Below are 21,991 nucleotides of genomic sequence, written 5' to 3'. Positions count from 1 at the left end.
GAACGCTTTGTCAAATACTGAATTTACGTGCAAAACTGCAGACTTTGTTGATCTAATTTCTTCTATAATTTTGTAATCTTTTTGAAATACAGGGGCCATGTTTATTCAACAAATCTACATTATAGGCATACATGTGCTTATTGAGAAAGCTTTCAATCAGTCTTCAAAAAGAAATTTCAAGTATTGTCTTGTGCCATTTGGCCCATGAGCAGGTCAAGAATAAGGGAATAGTAAAAACCATTAATAGCTGAAAGAAAATAGAGAGAAAAGGGTGAACAACAGCCATTACTTTCTCAATAGCAATTGTAAGAGTAGAAAAGGGGTGGAGGGATGGGTACCAGAGGCCAACTACAAAAATCAGCCCATTTATCTTGGGAACCTATTGGGTCTCATGTTAAAATCTGAAGAAACTAGGTGAATTTTGGAATTATGTTTCCTGTCAGTGGAAAAAGAAAACCCACAAAAATTCACAAGTATGCTCCTCATACTGAAAGTCTCTTATTATGCCTCATCTTCCTTGACCTCAATACAAATTAACAATGTTAACTAGCCCTTTCTTCTTGAAACTCTCCTCGCAGGCAACACGACTATAATCCTCCTACTCCTCTAAAAGTTTACCATCCCCTTTGTATCCTTCCTCCTCCTTTCCCTTAAACACAATCGGTCAAATCCCTAGATTGCTTCTTTTAATATCTGCTAACCACTTCTTTGGACTCTTTTCCCATCACTGAAATCTAAGTTCCAATTCAATCACCTTGGTTAGAAAAAATAGCCCTAAATAAAGGCCTCCCAATCATAAAATTAGCTGTTCAATATGTCAATGAAGATCTTTCTGAAATGCTCTTTCCTTGAGCCTTCTCTGTTACTTCACATCAGTTTCCTCCATGTTCCTGTGAGACTTCTCTGCATCTCTGTTTTCTACTTTCCTCTTTGCTTTCTTCCTCCCTTTCCCTTTAAGCCATCCAGCACCACCCGAGACAATTTTCAGCTTTTTGTACTTTAGTCATCCTCTGAAGTCACACACTTCACTTTAACCAACATGCGAGTGATCTCTAAACCTTATGTCTAGTCTTAGTACAGATCTCTCATCTGCAAGCCAGATGGACATTTCCCTTTGTCCACTAACATCTCCTCTCCACCACTCAACTTTCTTACAGATGATCATTCTATATTAGACCAACTTTTCAAGAGAGCTAAAAGTAAAATTATATTCTTCCTCCATTTACCTCTAACAAATCTCTTCTATTTTTTTTTCATTCAGGTGTTACTTTCTATTGTTACAGTAGAACATATTCACATATGTTCACAGTTCATTCATTCCCAAGATCATTTAGTCTACCCAATCTAGTCTATCTTCTATACAATCTATCCTGCATACTACCGTATTAGTTTGATTTTATACTTCATAAGTTGACTGACTGAAACAATTAGTAGCTCTTCTCTCACAATAGTGAAAAGTGCTCTTGCAAGTCTGTTTCTGAGTCAGTTAAAGAAAAGGGGATCTGCTTAATTCTCACCAAAAAAATATAAGACTGAAGGTAACAGTTCTGAATTTAAATTCAGACACCAGCCGGGAAAAAGTACAAGTAGAACTAGAAGGGAAACTTAAAGTGGAGAGCCAAGATAGAGGCAATGATATTTTTCCAACAGGCATTTTCCCTCGGTTACCTCTAGCCCTAGTTTTCAACAATTTTTCTATAATGAAACATGTGATGGTTATTCATACATAAAGCATTCCCACAGGTCTACTCATTTAGCAACAAAGTAAAAACAATTAGTAAAGCTCTGCAATAATTTATAATCACTAACACAAATTACTTCCATTTCAGTGACTAATTTCTATGAACTTTGTTCACATCAGTTGAATACAGGCATGGACAAAAGTGATGGTCAAATTATATGAAAAACAATCTATTTAGCACAGATACTGACAGAAAGGACAGAGACTGGTGTGAAAACCAACTGGGTTAACCTCTTGTAAACAGACTGAACACGAGCCCTGGGCACAAGATGTCGGCAGACACAGGTTCTGACAACTCCTAGCAAGCTAGGTGTCATCAGTTCTCTCTCCTCTCCTCAGGAAAGGAGAGGCATACATTAAGACATAATCTCTGATTTGAATCTACTCTATTTCATTAAAAAAGGAGATCATTTATAAGCTCCATTACTTTACAGTATTACAGCATGTGTAACTATGTACCTGTGACACTGCAACATAACATCAACACTGAGAATGTGCATAGTTCACAAAACCCTTTGCGTGACATTCATAGCCCTATGCAATATGGTCCAACCTATTCAACCAAAATCTATCTTAAGTTATTCCTTCCAGTAGAGCAAGTGAAACTATCTTACTATTCTGAAAAATTGCAACCTAGCTCTCTCCATACTTCTGTTCATGCCCTCAGAGCTCCTTTCACCTCCTCCAGTTTTTCTAATTTGTATGGAAAATTTAAGACTCTCCTCAATTCCCACCTTCCAAAAGACTTCAATGATCTACAATGAACTCAGGAATTCATAATTCCTCTGTGTCACTATACTTTCCTACATTTATTAGCCTCTTCATGTGCGTAAAGGCAACATACTGTACTTCCTTTTATGTCCAGAAATATTCAAACAATACATTGGCACACTGTAGGCACTGAAACAATTTTTTTATTGATAGCAACATCACTCTCACATGCTCATACACTTTTAGGACCCACAATATAATAAAGAAGAAATTACCTGATTCAATCAAATGCAAACAAAGCACTTCTAATGGATATTGTACAGTGGGATAGATGTTTATCATTCCTTCACAGGCCTTCTTCAACCTAGCAGTTTCATGAGGAAACTAGAAAATATCAAAGTAAAATAAACTAAGTAATAGTAAAACATACTTGTGAACACTTTCCTAATTAGAATATAAACATCACATCAGAGATTTTTAAAATCAACTTACTTTGGATAAACACTGAATGAAATGTCTATAAAGTACTTGGTGATCTTCACTAGGAATATTTTCTGATAAGCCCAGTGCATTCTCAAAAGCAGTTAAAAGCTGAAACAAACAAAAAAATCTATCATCTGTAGCATATTGAAATGACAAATGTAGTAAACAGTTGAACATGTAAGACTCACTTATACAAGATACAACTTCAACTAATTGCAAATGTATTTTATTATCTGGCCTTGACAATTTCATGAAGAAAAAAAAAAAAAAATGGCATGTAGGTTTTTGAATACAGTTTAACCCCAACTGGCCAGGAGACTGCACTGAACTAATGAGGGTAACTATATAAATCAGCATTATGAATTTAACAAAACATTCTTGTAAGTGCTTGCTATTCCCTATAAAGTAGTTAACTGGAGAGGTATAATCATGAATAGCAGTGTAACTGCTACTGCTCAGATCATTTTTAAAATATCTCTACCAAAATCACCAGCATGTCCTTTGGAACATCTTCAGTGGTAGGAAATCTTCAGTCTTAAAAAACAAATTTTATGAAGTTATGCTTTTATCAAAATAAAACCAGAAATATGACTGAACTATAATAAAATCACTTTGTATCTGGTATTACTAAGTGATTTTGAAGAAAATACCAAAAGAAGTTTTCTAAATGTATTTGAGCAAGAATAGCAATACTAGAACCCAAATCAAGCATTTTAAAGGATACTATTCAATTAATTACAGAAGTTCTACCACTTTTAAAAATGAATCTCCATGACTTCATAATGAAAACTCATAATACAGTTCACTACTTCCAATTTTCTTTGTACAGTATGGTATAAAGTCTACATAAATAAGTAAAATTTTACTGTTCTGATTAAGTTAATGATCTTGCAAAAAAGGAAGGCTAACTTATGGTGTTTAGCACAAGGGGTTTAAAAAAAATAGCAATGAAATTATCATCTGGAAAACAAGTGATGTCTTTTTTCATGAACACATTTAAATAAAACGAAATTATCATTAGAATTCAAGGTGAAAATAACCCCACCGCCCAAATCCTCTTTTCATATTTTAACAGTTAAGAATCAAGTCTTAACATAGCAAGTATAATTAGTTCTCTTTCATAGAGGAGAAAACAGATAATTAAAAAAAAATTTTTTTTTTACTTATTTTGGTATATGTTTGATATTCTGGTAACCTATACTTACATGATGTCATAATATAAAGATATTTAAGAGAAGTTGGCAGGGTGCCTGGGTGCTCAGTCGGTTAAGCATCTGGCTTCGGCTCAGGTTGTGATCTCCCAGTGGGTGGGTTCGAGCCCCACATCAGGCTCTGTGCTGACAGCTTGGAGCCTGGAGCCTGCTTAGGATTCTATGTCTCCCTCGCTCTCTGCCCCTCCCCCACTCACGCTCTGTCTCTGTCTCTCTCTCTCTCAAAATAAATAAACATTAAAAAAAAGAGAGAGAGAAGTTGGCAAACCACTTAATTTTGTCACTGCTCAATTTTATCCACAACTAAATCTATACACAGATAAACCAACACACAGACAAATGCAAATCTTATTTGTTATTTTTATCTCCAGCATTTAGGACACTGCCTGACAAATATAGTAGGTTCTTAATAAGTATTTTCTGAATAAAGGAATAAATTAATGAGTGAACAAATGAACAAACATACAAAAAAAAATGAACTTCCCATCCTTTACAGTCTATAACTGCTTATATATTTAAAAAAAAATTTTTTTTTTTACATTTATTTATTTTTGAGAGACAAAGAGAAACAGGATGAGCAGGGGAGGGGCAGAGAGAGAGGGAGACACAGAATCAGAAGCAGGCTCCAGGCTCCGAGCTGTCAGCACAGAGCCTGATACGGGGCTCGAACCCACAAACCGTGAGATCATGACCTGAGCCGAGGTCGGATGCTTAACCAACTGAGCCACCCAGGCGCCCCTATAACTGCTTATATTTAAAAAGTCCATTCGGGTGCCTGGGTGGCTCATTTGGTTGAGCATCCAACTTGGGCTCAGGTCATGATCTCACAGTCTGTGGGTTCGAGCCCCACATGGGGCTCTGAGCTGACAGCTCAAAGCCTGGAGCCTGCTTTGGATTCTGTGTCTCCCTCTCTTTCTGCCCCTTTCCCACTGTGCACGTTCTCTCTCTCTCAAAAATAAACTTTTAAAAAATTAAAATAAATAGTCCATTCAAGTTACAAGTGTACAGTGAATGATTATTTATTATAAGAAATTAAGTTTACTTTTAAACTTAGAAGTATAAAAAAGTAGAATAAGACATTTTCCAACTACAGTTCAAAATCAATGAATTGTTTTAATCTTTTTAAAAATTCTTTTCAATTACTTCACTGTGCCCTACACTGTACACCAAAAAGGAATATTTCTAGATATAAGTACCCTAAATAAATACCATAAACAAAATACTCAAGTTGCTAAGCCTCAAAATAATTCAGTACTCTTATTTCAAAAATATGAAGAAACATATCTTTAAGTAAGTACAACTTTAGAAATTACCGTAGTTTTGTGAAAGCCAAGCTCATAGTTTCTTTTTCACAGTGATGGCATAACTGATTTATTGTGGATTCTTATGAATACAAGGAAGGAAATTATGATACCCTAAGTACCAATTCCACTCTGTCCGGACTTAGTATGAGACTGCAGGCCAACAATTCTGACGGTGTCAGCAAGAACTTCTGTCAATTTAAAACTGAACTCTGATAACAATTTTGACATACGGCACTTTTCTATATTACACTAGTATGTTTCCATTTGCTAAATTCAATTCACAATGATCAATTTTCATGACACAAACTGTAGGGAATAAATGGGTCAATACCAATTGCTGGGTCTCATTATTCTGATCCTCAGTACTCTCAGCCAGCAACTGAGTCAATCTCCTCCACAGCTGATGAAGCTCTTGGTTGTCTGCACCTTCCTCCTGCCGTGTCTTTATCAATTTGTGCCATGTTCGGGCCACCTATGAAGAGGGAGATTTAAATCATTATTTTATCTTAAATATCAAAAACGCCAGTGCAAAAAATATAAAATCTATAAATAGCAATACTTTCATCTGCTAATACATAAAACAGCAAAAGCCCAGAACTCCATTTACTCTGAATTCTACAAAAAAGGTGACTAGGTAAATCCACACAGCCCTTACTTTAGAAGTACGACTGAGATACCAGAGTAGAAACTGGAATAAGACTACACGCCCCAAACTTCCTAACTTAGAGCATCCACTATGGGTGCACTACAAACACGTCACTAAATTCTACAGATGATGCCTTTGTTTATTTATTTATCCCTGCCTAGTTTCAAAAGGGTTTGGAAGTTATGACAACTAAAATTTCAAAGTTCCAAAATACTGTAATTGGTATTATCTGTCTATATTCTTTTAATATCATACTACATAGTAATTTTTTAAATTTTCTCTCAAGCTAAAATCAAAGTTTTCTTTTTTTTAATGTTTATTTATTTATTTTGAGAGAGAGAGACAGAGAGAGAGCGCGTACTCACAAGTGGGGGAGGGGCAGAGAGAGAGGGAGAGAGAGAGAATACCGAACAGAGCCGGATGCATGGGGCTCAATTTCACAAACTAGTGAGATCATGACCTGAGCTGAAATCAAGAGTTGGACCTTTAACCAATGAGCCACTCAGGCACCCTGAAAGCTTTTTTTAAATAATGGTTTCATTAAAAGAAGTCTACCAGTCCAGCAAATCATTTACCAACCTCTAGGTGTTTCTTTTCTTGGTAATATAGATCCACAAGTTTCTTACAGACATCACACCACTTCTGTTTGTCAACACTTAGAATAAAAAAAAAAAAAAAGGATTTTGAATCTGATTATTGAAAACAACCAAGGACTTAAGATACTAAAATTAATAAATCCCAGTAATACAGTCAGGCATTATTTTAAATTAGAACGTATCTTCTTTAAATTAGAACATATCTTCTTTCATACCACAAGAAAATTTTATAAAATGAGCCTCCCATTAAAAAATAAAAGGTTTAAGAAATAATATCTTCCATGGTCTTAACTGAAAATTATATCAAAGTTCCCAGATTAATCAGTCCTCTTATTAATCGTGTTTTGATTCTGTTTCAGTCACAATCAAGGAATTCTATAACCAAAGTATGAAAGAAAAATGCTTCTCAATTCCCAGTAAATGTCTGGAGTACTTCTATATAAGTTTTTATCAGTTTATTCCAATTAAAACTTTAAAGACACTGCCTTTCCCCATACAGTGATTACCTTTCATAAAGATCCAGGAGCTTTTGGTAAACACCAGGTAAGTCTTCCTTAGCATTTATGTGATTACATTTCTCATATAAACTTGCTAACCCCTAAAATAGGAAACAATAGAGATTACTCTTCCAAAAAGTACAACATTCTCACATTCATTTTGCTAAACAAAGTGACAATCTATAAAGATTATTTGTGATTAAAAAATATAATTTACAAATGAAACAATATGTCTGGGATTTGCCTCCAAATAATTAAGGGTGAGGGAAAATATATGAAAGTATAGATGAAAAAATACTGAAATGTGTGGATTTTTAATGAAGCTAGGTGATAGCCAGGGGGGCTCATTATACCATTCTCTTTACTTCTGAAAATACATCTGAAGTGTTTCACAACAAAAAATATTTCTGAATGATTATATAATCTTAACTCTTAAGACATTACCAGATGACACTACTTTTATATGGCCAAATAAAAAAAATCCAAGCGTTTTGTGGAGACTGTAATTTTTGGTTCAATTAAAGATCACATATCCTAAATCAATCAATACATAATAAAAGCAGGCATCTCCCTAAGTGTGTCACCAGATATCCCCACTCATGTTCTTGTTCACATAACATGAGGCAAACAGGTTCATGTTCTCCTACTACATATTAGAAATCACAGTTTCTAAGATGTGGTTGAGATAGGAAACAAAGTTATTAAATATGAAGAAGTTGGAGAAGCCAACAAAAAACATGAAGACCATTAAATAAGAAAAAAGAATTTCACTTGTATTCAAAACAGACTGCACATTTTTTGTACTTTACTTTTAGGAAACATATTAATATACATGTTTCCCTCAAGCATAAAGAATATTCTTGATAAGTCTTTCATATACACACATAATTAAGTTAGAGATTTATATAATCATATTTCAATTCTAATCCTCACATTTAGAAATAATCCATTGGCTTGGATGTTAAATAATGGAAAACAGCATCACTGGCATCTTTTTTTTTTTTTTTTTAACTAACTTGCTGGTTTAGAAAACCAACCTATTTAATTTTTTTTTTCTTCTGAGGGTTAAATAAAGGTTTAAATGCCTAGTTTAAAGCTGTTACCTATATTTTTAAAAAAGGGGAAAAACTTCTTTACTGTAATATAGGGCACGAAATTTGTACATACCTGCCAAGCCAGCAATTGGTCTGGCTCTAGTTCAGCAGCTTTCTTATAGGCACCCTGGGCCTGATCAGGTTGTTCTAGCTCGGCTGCAGCAACACCAATAAAAACCCAGGCATTATAGTTATTTTTCTCTTGTTTTAACACTGTCTGATTAAAAAAATTAAAAGAGCAGGTCATTAAATTTTGGAAGCTAATGGGTAAAAAGCAACTAAAGACAGTCTACTTGAGCGTAAGGAAATCTGGACCTGCCATTGAGCAATCTTAAGAAAGCCACTTAACGTCTCTGGTCTTCAGTTTCCTCAAGGAGAGGAGGAGTGCAACTAGATCAATAAATGTAACAGGTCAAAAATATGAGTCATATTTTTTAAAAGCTGCCCAAGTAATCCTGATGCCTCCATCAAATGCCTCCCCATGCTCCCTGAAAATGCTGTGTAAAAAGAGTAAAAGTATTCATACCACCCAACCATCCTGCCTGCTTCCACTCCACACTGTTACGGGTCAATTCACAAAACTGTTTTCCATATCATTTCACCCTAACCAATTCCCACATTTTCTTTCACTATGACAACATTGCCCTCTCTTAGACAGATGAGAGTTTTCACTGAAACTGTAGGGTAAGAAAGCAGACTGACCCCAATGTAACTATATCAAATATGTTCAAAATAAATAGTGGTGATGAATGTTTAAACACCACCTGTCAACAGGAATAAAAATTATATGTAGAGCTACTGCTTTCAGAAATAACAGCTATTTGCTAAGGTAAAAGTTTGAAACAGAAAACCAATAGGTTCTAGTGTAAGAAAACAAAACTAGTAGCTAAAATGAAATCAGTTAAGATTTTACATATTCTAGAGAAAAAAAGAATATTGACATGAGTTGAGCCAGATTATTTTTATACACATCCACATAACACTTCTAGCAATCTGTCACCAATCTATATAGCACAAATTCCATTCTATCCAACAATGCTGCCTCCCAAAAACCCAACAAATGGGGTAACTACCAAAGCTAACAATGCTTTAACCTCTGATATGTCCGATTAGTTGACCCCACCCTCTTTTCTACTACTGCCCCACTTCTCAATTTTCATTCCTCCTTCCCCAGCTTAGACTCCCCTGACCCATCACTGTCATCACTCCCTTGCAAACATCCTCAACTCCTTCTCCTCTCTTCTCCATCATCTTTCTCAACATTCATACTTGACCCACAACATGCCCATTTCTAAGCCTAAGAAGTTGAACATGAAGGAAGAAGCTACACAACTGACTTCACTGATGTCCCTTCAATAACATGAAACTTCAAATGGACATTCAGTAGGGCCTGGCAATCCTTTCCAAACCTTACTAGTAAGTTCGTTTTCCCAATAAATAACAACTACTTCATACCTTCCTTCGTCTCAAACCTCCTATGCAATTGCTCTTCCACTCTCAGCTTATACCTCACTAAGAAAATAGAAGACATCGGAGGGGAACATGCCCCTCTTCCTACCCCCAAATCTATAAGTCTGACAATCTACAAATCTGGATTTACACCTATCTTTCCTCCTGCTAAGATGGAAGAAGTATCAAGACTCTCCTCTCAAACTTGGGATCCCATCCTCTCTTCCCTTCCCAAGGACTTCACTTCCACCACTACTTCTCCTTCCTGCACATACAATTCCTCCCTCTGGACAGGCACATTCCCATCAGCAGCATACAAAGGGGTTTAGAATCTTGAGTCTCCCATTCACAAACCAAATAGAATCACAATGTCAACATACCATTAAAAAAGAAGAACTTTATGATACAGTAGTGCTCCATAGTACAGCCCATCAAAATATACCACAGAGGTATTCAGGTTTTAAGAACATGACTTTGATAAGTTACCAATACAGAGAGAGACAAAATTAAGAATGGTGAAGTAGTTTGTCCTAGCACAACCATTCTAATGGTGCTACTAAACAACCCAGGCATTTTGTTATATTTAGACAATAAATGATACACTTATTACATCCATAATGCTTGTGAATGGGAAACACGCTTTCACCGTGGAAGGAAAAACAAAACAAAACAAAACAAAACATTGGTTACCTTACAATGTTTCAAAGCTTCTTTGTATTCTTTGTTTCTGATTGCATCTCTAGCACTTTTTAGAGCAGTCTTTACTTCCTTGCTGGACATTCTGTCAAAATAAAAACCCTGAGTGAACCTATAATAATACCTGCCTAATTATAATAGTTCCAACAAACTTAATTATCTGAAAAAGGCATATGCAATTCCTTCTCCCTGGAAGATTCTTTCCACCTTAAGGTACATATAGCATATTCCCCTACCTCTTCAGATTTTTATTCAAATGTCATTGCTTGGTGAAACCTTGGTTAGCCAAGCTAATTAAAATTTCAACACTTCCTCACCCCCAACACCCAACCTCAATATTGCCTTAACTGCATCCCTAACATTTAGCATCTTATACACTATATATTTTACTTATTTTATTTACTATCTGTTCCCCCAAACCCAGCAGAATATAAGTTCCATGGAGGCAGGGATTTTTGTCTGTAGTTGTGTTGTGTACTACTTTGTATTATTGCCAGCACCTATTATCTGACAAGTTGGACACATTAATAGATACTTGTTAAAATTGAGTTGTACTTGAGTTATACTTATTCTTCATATAGTAGGATAAAACACAGATGATGTAATGTACCAGGACCCAAAATACACATCAACCTCAATCCAATTCTACATTAAGCAAGATTTAGTAGAATAAGCCCAAATTACAACATAAAAATATGAATATAAACAAATTTCAGTAACCATGATGTAAGAGTGTAAGAAAATATTGTTTTAACACTGGTTTCTATAAATTATAAATTAACTTTCTTCATGGTAAGTGTCATGCAGAGTTATAGTAGTATAAATTCTGTGAGAGAAATAAATGCGATGTTCACATTTAAATGAAGGCAATGAAAATGCTAGAGGATTATGCACTAATTTGAACCATAAAAAGATATTTCAAGTGGTAGGTAAAATATTTCTTCATTTAAATTTAAGCTATGTTAATTTAATTTTAAATTATTTTGACATTTATTAATTTTTGAGAGACAGAGAGAGACAGAGTGTGAGCAGGGGAGGGGTAGAGAGGGGGGGAACACAGAATCCAAAGCAGACTCCAGGCTCTGAGCTGTCAGCACAGAGTCCGATGCAGGGCTCAAACTCACGAACTGTGAGATAATGACCTGAGCCCAAGTCGGCCACTTAATCAACTGAGCCACTCGGGTACCTCAAAAGCTAGTTAATTTAATTTAAAAAAATTTTTTTAATGTTTGTTTTTGAAAGAGAGAGAGACAGAGCACAAACAGGGAAGGGGAAGAGAGAGAGAGGGAGACAGAATCTGAAGCAGGCTCCCGGCTCTGAGCTGTCAGCACAGAGCCTGACGTGGGGCTTGAACTCACAAACTGTGAGATCATGACCTGAGCTGAAGCCGGACGCTTAACTGAGCCACCCTGGCGCCCCTAGTTAATTTAATTTTAAATGAACTAACGTACCTTAAGATTTCACAACTTACTCTGATATCGGGTAAACAAGTCAAATTCAATCACAACTAAATGTTGAAAAAAAGAAACACTTGTATTTTTTGATAACTCCACTGAACTCCAATCTCATCAGGTAACAAACCTGGGTAAATATGAAGTCATTATAGATTGCAGATGTTCACAGTAGCAAGATGAACCAAGAAGATGGCTCACTGATATGGTACAGTGACACCCTGTATACCCAAAGAGGCTAAAGCAGAAGTGCAGATCAAAGGAGTTTAAGAAAGTAAGGAATAAAAAGCAAAACAACAACAACAACAACAACAACAACAACAACAACAACAAAAAACCCAATCCTTTTGACTTAAAAAATGTTAGGTGGAAAGTAATACAAAAATTAACATATCATAAATCAATTTATCTGCAACTAGAATCAGGTTCCTTAAATACACAGAAAAATGACTTTTTGCCTAATTATGTTAATTACACATTAAAGCAGCATATTTCATATGCTCTTATTTTAGAAACTGTTCTCTTACCTGAGTTTATCTTGGTATACATTTATAGATGCAAACTTCAGTATTTCTTTTTTCTATAGCCTACAGACTTTGACCGGAACAGGCAATAAATTTCAATGCTGATTTCAAATTTTCTCACACCAAAGTTATCTTGGCTAGGTAACTCTGCAGATTAAAACAGAAGATAAATCAATGATGATAACAACTAATCTGGACCAACAGCAAGGGATTACAAGAGACATCCAAGGAGGGAAAAAAAAAATTAAAAAGGAACAAAAACAGTTTTAAGTCTAAACAAAAGCAAACGGAAGAATTCAACTTTACAAGGAAAAGGATCACCATCTTTTCTATCATCCAACACTTGAGTGGAAGCACGTTCAAACAAGGTAAAACTGGGGTGCCTGGGTGGCTCAGTTGGTTAAGTGGCCAACTTGGGCTCAGGTCATTATCTCACAGTTTGTGGGTTGAGCCCCTTGTTGGGCTCTGTGCTGATAGCTCAGAGCCTGGAGCCTGCTTCGGATTCTGTGTCTCCTGCTCTCTCTGCCCCTCTCCCGCTTGCTTTCTCTGTCTCTCTGTCTCTGTCTCTCACAATAATACATTTAAAAAGACAATAAAAACAAGGTAAAACCAGCCATCACTTATCCTACATGCAACTCCCAAACTATGCACTGCAAATCACACACACACACACACACACACACACACACACACACACACACAGAAAAAAGGGCTCTTGTTCTAAAGAATATAATCTAAATCAAAAGAAAGACCTAAGACATATGAGTCATTAGAGAATCAAACACTAACTATGGATAATGAGTACAACTGCAATAGGAGTTCAAAGAAGGAAAAGTGTGATGTGAAGTAATTAAGGGGTACTAGGAAAACACAGAATTTAAGAATGTTGGGAGGAAAGAGATTGCTCCAGTCAGAAGCAACTGCATTAGCCAAGGCAGAGAAATAGGAATGAACACGTGTAGGAAACAATGAGAAAACTGAGCAGTGTGGAACAAAAGGGACTTGCTGAGGACAAGAAGAAAACGAGGCTTGGTGGATAATGTAGAGCACGAGACTACAGAAGACCTTAAACATCAGACAGACAGACAAGTTTAGATTTAAATACAGCAGCCAACACAGAGCTGTTAAATGCCTCTACATGAGTTATTTTTAAAGACCACAATAGATAAACTCCATTGTTCCCTTGGTAACCAATTAATGTTTAATACCCTTCCATATCCCTATATGTCCCTACATGTAATTACAATTACTCTTGCTGCAGTGGAATCGCTATTCTTCTCTTCCTAATCCTTCACGTGATTTGGAATTTAGCATAATATGCTAGCACTGAGGCCCTCTCTCTTCACAAAACATTTATACAGGTAGAGATATACAGACATGGACAAGGTAGATATATAGACATAGATCAGTTTCAGGAGATTAACCTATTTTTGAAAAGACAAAATAATCTGTCCCTTTCTAGGCCTAAAACCTTCTTCCTATTTTGGGAGCTGGGGTGGAGAAGAGAGAGGCTCATCCATTCATTTTCTAAAAAAAGTTTTCCTAAGTACTAACCTTCTACAAGGTATCAACAAACAAAGGTAAAAATCTACTTAAAAAATGATTCCATGTAACCACATACACCTGTATTTGGGACATTTCCCTCTGTTTCAAGCACATCCAAGATGTCAAAGTAAAATCTAGCTCTCTTAAGTGTCTTTAATATTCTTCCACAAAGTGTGTTTAATGGTCATCCACAGCCGCACCCACTTTCCCCTGACAATCTCTCCTATTTTTTTCTTCTCAATCTCATGTCATTCTTTAAAAAAAAAAAAAAAAAAAAAAAGCATTCGTTTTTGCACACTTTCACTCAGTTAAAGGGTTTATAGTACCAAACCAAAAGGGTTTTTATTCAACATATCAAGCATAGAAAGTAGCAACAGCTGCACTTAAAAAAGTTAGAAAGTATCAAACATGCCAAAATGTTAAACCTCAAAACTAACAAATGTAGGTGGATGAATTGCTACACACCCCAGCTAAAGCTATGGAACCTTCAACTACATTCTGTTGTGCACATATAAAGACTCCATACAGCAAAAGTAACAACAACAAAACAATAAATAATAATAATAATGACAATGGAAACAAATTACACAAAAGCAAAACATGATACTTTTAAATCTAGTAACAAAAGTCCAAAGGTATTTTGTGATGACCTATAGTCTGGAGTAACAGCCTAGAGGTATATCATCCCACACTTCCTCTGAAAGGAATTGGTAAAAACAATCATTAAGTAAAAACAGACTCCAATTACCTGTTACATATTTAGCATTCTGGACACTTACCTTTTACCTATTATCTTCTACCTTCTTTTTGACTTGAATTTCAGATTGTTCCTTGACCATTATCCACCTAAATAAAGTAAAACATCAAATAGCTAAGCAAATAAAAAGGATGATAACCCAAAACTCTTCATTTTTTAACATACCAAATTCAGGTTTAATTTTCATAATTCATAATTTAAAACACAAGAAATAATTAGGTATAATTTTTCATCTTTTCTTCTTTCCCTAATTTTCTGAATTGGTCTCCGTGTTCCCACAGACTCTGGTGATAAAAGGAACATCCATAAGCAATCAGAAAAATGCTCAAAAAACATTCCAGAAACTCAAAATACATTAACCACAGTATAAAAAATTGAGCCAAAACAAGAGTATCAACTATCTCTATGCTACTTTATTTTGAATCAAGGACAATTAATACCACTTATTTACTCCCTATGTGGAGCCCAACTACACTAAAGTGACCCTGTTTTATGCCATGTAAAGAATTATAAATATGTAGGGATGCCTGGGTGACTCAGTTGAGCATTTGACCTCAGCTCAGGTCATGATCTCGATGTTCATAGGTTTGAGCCTAATGTTGGGCTCTGTGCTGACAGCTCAGAGCCTGGAGCCTGCTTTGGATTCCATGTCTCCCTCAATCTGCCCCTCCTCTACTCGTGCTCTCTCTCTCTCTTTCTCAAAAATAAATAAACATTAAAAAAATAAATTAAAAATCAAATTATAGGGGCCCCTGGGTGGCTCAGTTGGTTGGGCGTCCGACTTCGGCTCAGGTCATGATCTCACAGTTTGTGGGTTCAAGCCCCGCATCAGGCTCTGTGATGACCACTTGCCACAGCCTGGAGCCTGCTTCAGATTCTGTGTCTATTTCTCTCTCTGCCCCTCCCCTGCTCACACTTTGTCTCACTCTGTTTCTTAAAAAAAATAAATAAATGTAAAAAAATTTTTTTAATAAATAAAAATAAAAATAAAATTATAAATACGTAAAACGTTGCCCACATCATGTAACTAGATAAATTTATAATCTAATGAAACTAGAGAGCACTTTTTAAAATGTCAAAAATCCCATCTAAATAACCATCTGAAATATTCACACAAATTCAACATGATATAATTCTAAGTATCTTTTGATGGGCTCTCTGGAATAAATTCTATCAAAATTAACTCAGAATGTTTCATGGACAGAATGGAAGTGGCTTCAAAGAACTGAAAAGAAAAAAAAAAGCCATGCTACTTTAAACAAGGAAATAAAATTTAAGTGAAGCAGGTGGGGGTGAACAAAAAAGAGAAAGTGAGTTTACTGGCAGTATACTTAAATAGAGTGGTTAGTTCCAGAGAAAACAGTCTTACTATTAAGAAAAAAAGTACTGGGGCCTTCTCTTTCCTCCATCTTTCCATGCCACCACAATGGTGCTCATGAATGTCCTGGCAGATGCTCAAGAGCATTAACAATGACAAAAGAGAGGCAAACGCCAGGTTGTTACTAGGCCATGCTCCAAAGTCATCATCTGGTTTCTAACTCTGATGATGAAGCATGATTACATTGGCAAATTTGAAATCACTGATGATCACTGAGCTGGGAAAACTGTTGTGAACCTCACCAGCAGGTTAAACAAGTGTGGAGTGATCAGTTCCAGATTTGATGTACAACTCAAAGATCTAGAAAAATGGCAGAATAATCTGCTTCCATCCTGCCAATTTGATTTCACTGTACTGACAATCTCAGTTGGCATCAGGGACCAGGAAGAAGCAAGAGGAAAACACACAGGAGGGTAAAATTCTGAGATTCTTTTTCTAGGGATGTAATACAAGCATGCAAATAAAATGCCTCAATGTAAAACAAAAACAAAAGTATTGTGATCTAAATAATGTTTAAGAAAGTAAAATAAAAGTTAAAATAAGAGGGGCAAGGAGGGAAAGTAAAATAAAAGTAAAAACCTGATTCTATCCATTATACTAACTTCTCTGAGCTCCAAACCAACCTGACTGTAATTTATTACTCAGTCACTTCAACACTGTTCTTACAAAATACCCTAGATTTTGTCAGCCCCTTCATGATACCATACCCACTCACAAAACCACAACTTAATCAGAAACATCTGGACTCCAGTACAACCCGACCTTGGACACCTTACTTAACTACTCCAAGCCTATCTCCTTATTGGTAAAGTGAGGATTATATCACTTACTTCATATGTATGTAAATGCAGTGCCTGAATATGTTACACAGTTGACCCTCAAATAACACTGGTTTGAGGTCCACTTAGAAATTGATTTTTTCTCTTTCTTATGATTTCTTAATAACCTTTTCTCTAGCTTACTTTATTGTAAGAATACAGTATACAATATATATAACATACAAAATTATGTGTTAACTTTGTATTATCAATAAGGCTTCTAATCAACAGTAGGCTACTAGTAATTAGGTTTTTGAGGAGTAAAAGTTACACATGGATTTTTGACTGCTTGGTAGGGATCAGCACTCCTAATTCCTACATAGTTCAAGGGTCAACTACATATTAGTTCTATTCTCCTTATCTACTTATGTCCTTATCAATCAACTTCACTACTTTTTTTTCTATTTGTAACCCACATGGTTACTACAAACTTTCTCTACACATTTAAAAACCCTAATGTGTATCAAGAAGTAACTTTCTCACCAATGTTCCTCAAAAGATGCTATCACCAAACACAAGTATCTTCTTTGAAGCACATGAATACTAGTCCAGAGTAAAGCCTGCAAAAGAGATCACTCCATCCTCTGAACGACTGAAACATTTATTATTTGAGCTATTCAATTCAAACTTAGCCAATATTTTTTTACTATGCTATACTGATGTCTCCTGACTCCCAGATCAATAAATCCCCAAACAAAAGTATTATATCTTCGGAGCTCCTTACATCCCAACAACTATTGAGTAATATGTACTCAATAAATGGTGGATTATCCAGCTCCGAAGGCCTACTCTAAACATTTAGTTTTCCCCCTTCCAAAAGGCAGTAGTTCTCAATTTGCTAAAATGAGAAAGGAAGTAACTCTTTTCAGTATCAGCTCACATTACTTTTTTCACTATCCCCCAATACTTTCCACTTATACATCTTTGCTTCTCTCATTCAGCCTGTTCATACTTGCTTCTATCTACTCAAATGGTACATGTAATCAAAGCCAAATTCAAGTGTCAAGCATAAAAGCTTCTCAGATGAATCTCACTAGTTTGAACTTCTAACACTTTTATTTTTATTTTTTTAAGTTTATTTACTTATTTTGAGAGAGAGAGAGAGAGAGAGAGCGAGAACGAGCATGAGTAGGGGAGGGGCAGAGAGAGAGGGAGAGAGAGCATCACAAGCAGACTCAGCACTGTCAGCACAGAGCCCAACCTGGGGTTAGATGTCACAAATCATAAGGTAACAACCTGAGCCAAAATCAAGAGTCAGACACTTAACCAACTGAGCCAACCAGGCACCCCTGAACTTCTAACACTTTTAATCTATACTAACATTTCCAAAAAGTATTCCAAGGAATATTCCTATGCTTAAAGGTATTAATACACCATTTACTAATTTTGTTAATACTACACATTGTATATCTCACTCTTTTACAGTTATTCTAAATGTATATTAGCACTCTAAAGGTTCTGAGAAGTCCGAAAGGCCCAAAGATATTTTAACCTAGCATTTCTAAAACTTGTTATGATGGAACATTTACTTTAACAAACAGCAATTTTGAAGCACATGAGCATCCTCCAAAGCATAATTTGGGGTAGTCTGGGTTTTATTTTTGTATGCTTGGCAAATAACTATATTTTTTATACCTTTTATACTGTCATTAAATTTAAAGGTAATGTGCTTGTTTTCCACAACTAAACTGGAAGTTCCTTAGAAGCAAAGACTATTTCTATTACTCTCTTTTATTTCCTACAGTGTCTAATACATTGTAGATAATCAACAAATATTCACAGAATCACAAATGGTGAAGACAATCCTGAATTTATTCCATGTACTCACTAACTTCACACTTGGCCTCCTTTTCCTAAGGCAGAATACAGTGCTGTGGGTACAATGGATATTAAAAGAACTATAAAGAATCATAATCTATACCAAGACCTTTCAATTGAAGATCTTTCAGAACTGCAGTTAACTATCTCACAAAAGTAAGAAATCTCTAACATACAAATCTTTAACTGATGATTTAAACATACATGTAATGGAGTGCTTACCCTCACTGCGACACATATATAGGCATATGCACACATAAAGACGTGCACAAACACCCCACAAAAGTACCTTTTCGGATAGTTACTGATTTGTAAAAATGCTTTATGTCCACAAAAGAGTGATCAAAATGACGAAGAAACGTTACAGTTATATAATGAGCCGAAGGAAATGGGGAAGGCCTTGGGGAAAAAAAAAAAATTGGTGAAGAAAGAAACAAGAAGTATTGTTGAAAAGGAGATTACCCAAGTAAAAATGAAGAGAAATGGACCAACGAATGATTAAAAGTAGAGGGAGACTGACTTCAGCTCAAAATAAGAACTTTTAATAATTAAACATGACAAATGTGGAACGGGCTGCTCAAAGGAAGTGCGTTCCCATCACTACAGATAAAAAAGCACAGACTGGACAATTCACTTGGCAGGAATGTTGCAAGAAAAAGTGAATGTCAGATGGGAAGTAGGACTAGAAGCCTCTTAAGATTTTTCCAGCACTGTATCTCTGGGGCCCTAAAATATCCATCTTGCTCCAACTCACTGCAGCACCTGCTCCTATGGGCACTGCCAAAGGGAGAGAGAGGAAAAAAGAGATGTGTTCCTGTCATTCTAACCAGGACTTCAGAATATATGTCCTGTGAAAACAAGGCCATAGAGAGTAAACACTGTTCACAGAAATAGTACCACACCACAGATAAATATAGCTTTTACAAATCTAAAGGTCAGTTGACAATGTTTCTATGATAAGATGCATTCCACATTCAGAATTAACTCGAAACAAATTTTTGAAACATATCCTGATCCTGAGGTAGCCTATGTACATTACCTCCCGTACCATACAACTACAATTTCATGGATGTTAGTTTTGTTTCCCTATAGCGTAAGTTCCTTGTGGAAGGGAACTACTGTTTATGTTTGTATTCTCACACAGGGCTTTAGAATGCTTCTTAAGAATTTGTCTATACAGGGACGCCTGGGTGGCTCGGTCGGTTGAGCGTCCGACTTCGGCTCAGGTCATGATCTCACGGTCCGTGAGTTCAAGCCCCGCTTCGGGCTCTGTGCTGACAGCTCAGAGCCTGAAGCCTGTTTCAGATTCTGTGTCTCCCTCTCTCTCTGCCCCTCCCATGTTCATGCTCTGTCTCTCTCTGTCTCAAAAATAAATAAACGTTAAAAAAAATTTTAAAAAAAGAATTTGTGTATACAAATAGAGTTTAGGCTCAACAGAAGGTCATGAAATTTTATAACTAGGAACAGAGAACTGCAGTGAGTTAGGGCACAGACTACTGAAGTTCAAATCCTGCTCAGACTGGCTCCCTGTATAATCTGGGGTAAATCATTTAACCTGTCCAAGCCTCAGTTCTCCTATCTGCAAAATGATGAAAGTGAGGATCACAGAGAATATTAAATTGAGTTGATTCTATGTTAAGTACCGCAATTTCTCCTTTTCCTATCAAAACATTAACACGACTAACGTGACGAACAAATTATATAACTGAAACTATGATAATGAAATAAAAATTTGGCTCTGGGGCAGAAATTGGCTTCTTCCAGAATTCTCCAAAGTAGCTCAACAGTCAAGAGAGACCAGTGATTTTTCTGCAGCAGAACAATGGTATTCTGAACCTGTGCCGATTAATCCAACTAGTCACACAGCTCAACATTTCTTCCTGCGAGAACCTGTTCCCCTTCTCTCCTTTGCACTCTGAAGGCAAGATGCACCTAAGCTTTTCCCCGTCTAGAACATGATTACTAGGCCCCGCGCCCCGCTCCCCACTCCACGGAGCACGATCAATCCTACTGCACTGACAATAAGATGTGGCAGGCTAGCAACTTCCTCAAGGGAATACATTCGAGAGCCCCACGAATCCACATCGTACCTGAGGCTGTAGAGTCAGAAGCCCCACAAAGAACCGCCCCATCTAACTTAAGTGACAGACGCGCTGCCACCTCATCATCGCCTAGTTCACGGTCTCGGCTGATACTCAGTCATGCCTGCGCGACACAAAATGAGCAGCCCCGGCCCCTGACACTATCTCTCGCCAGTTATCATTTCAACCGCGTACTGTCTCCAACTTCTGCAAAAGCTACAGCGAGCGACCCAAACCCACCTGGGACAGATGCTTCTCCTCCAAACGCCAAGGCAGCAGTCCGAGCGCATGCGCATTCCGCAGGCATCGTTCACGTGACTGAAAGTGGCTGAGTTTTAGCACGCTCGGTATTTGCTTAAAAGGTCTTAATGTGAGTTAAGGAATGCCCCCTGTGCGCATGTGTCCATGCGCAGCCCGCTGGGAATTGTAGTTCTGCCAGTAAAACGCTAGAAGGAAACCAAACTGTGAACTGTGTGATCCCCGCCCACCTCTCTCCAGAGGCGTGCCTAGAGGGAGGCGGCGGCCCAGCGCCGCTGAGCCGCTCTCTGCAATGCTGGTGCTGTGGATGTCGGTGGTCGCAGCCACAGCGCTGGCAGCCCCAGACCCCGGGGCAGGTGGGCAGAGGCGAGGAGCTGCTGGGGTTTGGCCCGTTGCACCCAACGTGGTGCTAGTCGCGAGCGACTCCTTCGTAAGTACGGAGAGGCAAGGGAGGGGGCGTCCCGCTCCAGACTAGCGACCGTCCTACAGCTTTTCCTGTGATGCAAGCTTTGAGGAGCAGAATCTGAGACTTCCAAACGTATTTTCCCCGAGGCAGAGTAAGAATTCCATTTTATTTTGAGGTCCCACGTATGCACGTACACCACATACATTTAAAACAATACTCTAGTAAATAAAATGTACTCTGATAGAATCTTTGCAAAAAAAAAAAAAATTAATGCTGGCCTCGACCCACATAATTATTTTACGACTACTAATATACTTTCTGTCCATACTCTCGTTTGTTTCGATAGTGGGGGAAAGTAACATTCTGCATCTCCATAAAAAGGTGTTAGCTTCCTAGCGGTCGTTTCCCACTTCATCTCAAGTTTGCAGGAATGTCAATACTTTTATCACCCAGGTTATCTGATAATCCTGTTAGTGCTGATTTAAGTGCAATAGTTGTCATTTGATCCACTCCCCATTTTAACAAAG

At 36.9% G+C, this 21,991-nt stretch overlaps 2 protein-coding genes and 1 pseudogene across 8 annotated transcripts in view; 2 read left to right on the top strand and 1 right to left on the bottom strand.

The window, feature by feature from the left end:
* SKIC3 (SKI3 subunit of superkiller complex) overlaps nucleotides 1–21,991 on the bottom strand; it is a 162,649-nt gene that overhangs the window by 66,451 nt on the left and 74,207 nt on the right. The window contains exons 1-10 of one of the 6 annotated variants that reach the window (XM_019428818.2): nucleotides 21,041–21,106; nucleotides 14,728–14,794; nucleotides 12,407–12,550; nucleotides 10,423–10,513; nucleotides 8,357–8,500; nucleotides 7,199–7,290; nucleotides 6,676–6,751; nucleotides 5,782–5,922; nucleotides 2,945–3,043; nucleotides 2,728–2,836 (exon numbers count right to left, since the gene is read on the bottom strand). In XM_019428818.2, the coding sequence (XP_019284363.2) occupies nucleotides 2,728–2,836; nucleotides 2,945–3,043; nucleotides 5,782–5,922; nucleotides 6,676–6,751; nucleotides 7,199–7,290; nucleotides 8,357–8,500; nucleotides 10,423–10,512 (751 nt within the window). In that variant the 5' untranslated portion in view covers nucleotide 10,513; nucleotides 12,407–12,550; nucleotides 14,728–14,794; nucleotides 21,041–21,106. Of the gene's footprint in view, nucleotides 1–2,727; nucleotides 2,837–2,944; nucleotides 3,044–5,781; nucleotides 5,923–6,675; nucleotides 6,752–7,198; nucleotides 7,291–8,356; nucleotides 8,501–10,422; nucleotides 10,514–12,406; nucleotides 12,551–14,727; nucleotides 14,795–20,809; nucleotides 20,999–21,040; nucleotides 21,107–21,991 lie in introns of those variants that run through there. The other 5 variants (XM_019428819.2, XM_019428820.2, XM_019428821.2 and 2 more) reach the window with 5 other exon arrangements.
* LOC109254701 (40S ribosomal protein S15a-like) lies at nucleotides 16,132–16,522 on the top strand (annotated as a pseudogene).
* The window catches only part of ARSK (arylsulfatase family member K), a 42,546-nt gene continuing 41,842 nt past the window's right edge, over nucleotides 21,288–21,991 (top strand). Inside the window, exon 1 of one of the 2 annotated variants that reach the window (XM_019428825.2) lies at nucleotides 21,288–21,488. In XM_019428825.2, the coding sequence (XP_019284370.2) occupies nucleotides 21,351–21,488 (138 nt within the window). In that variant the 5' untranslated portion in view covers nucleotides 21,288–21,350. The other variant, XM_019428826.2, reaches the window with a different exon arrangement.

This window comes from Panthera pardus, unplaced genomic scaffold (assembly GCF_024362965.1).
Source record: "Panthera pardus isolate Hobbes unplaced genomic scaffold, ASM2436296v1 HiC_scaffold_2, whole genome shotgun sequence".
Lineage (NCBI taxonomy): Eukaryota > Metazoa > Chordata > Mammalia > Carnivora > Felidae > Panthera > Panthera pardus.
This window is presented reverse-complemented; position numbering and strand designations above follow the sequence as displayed.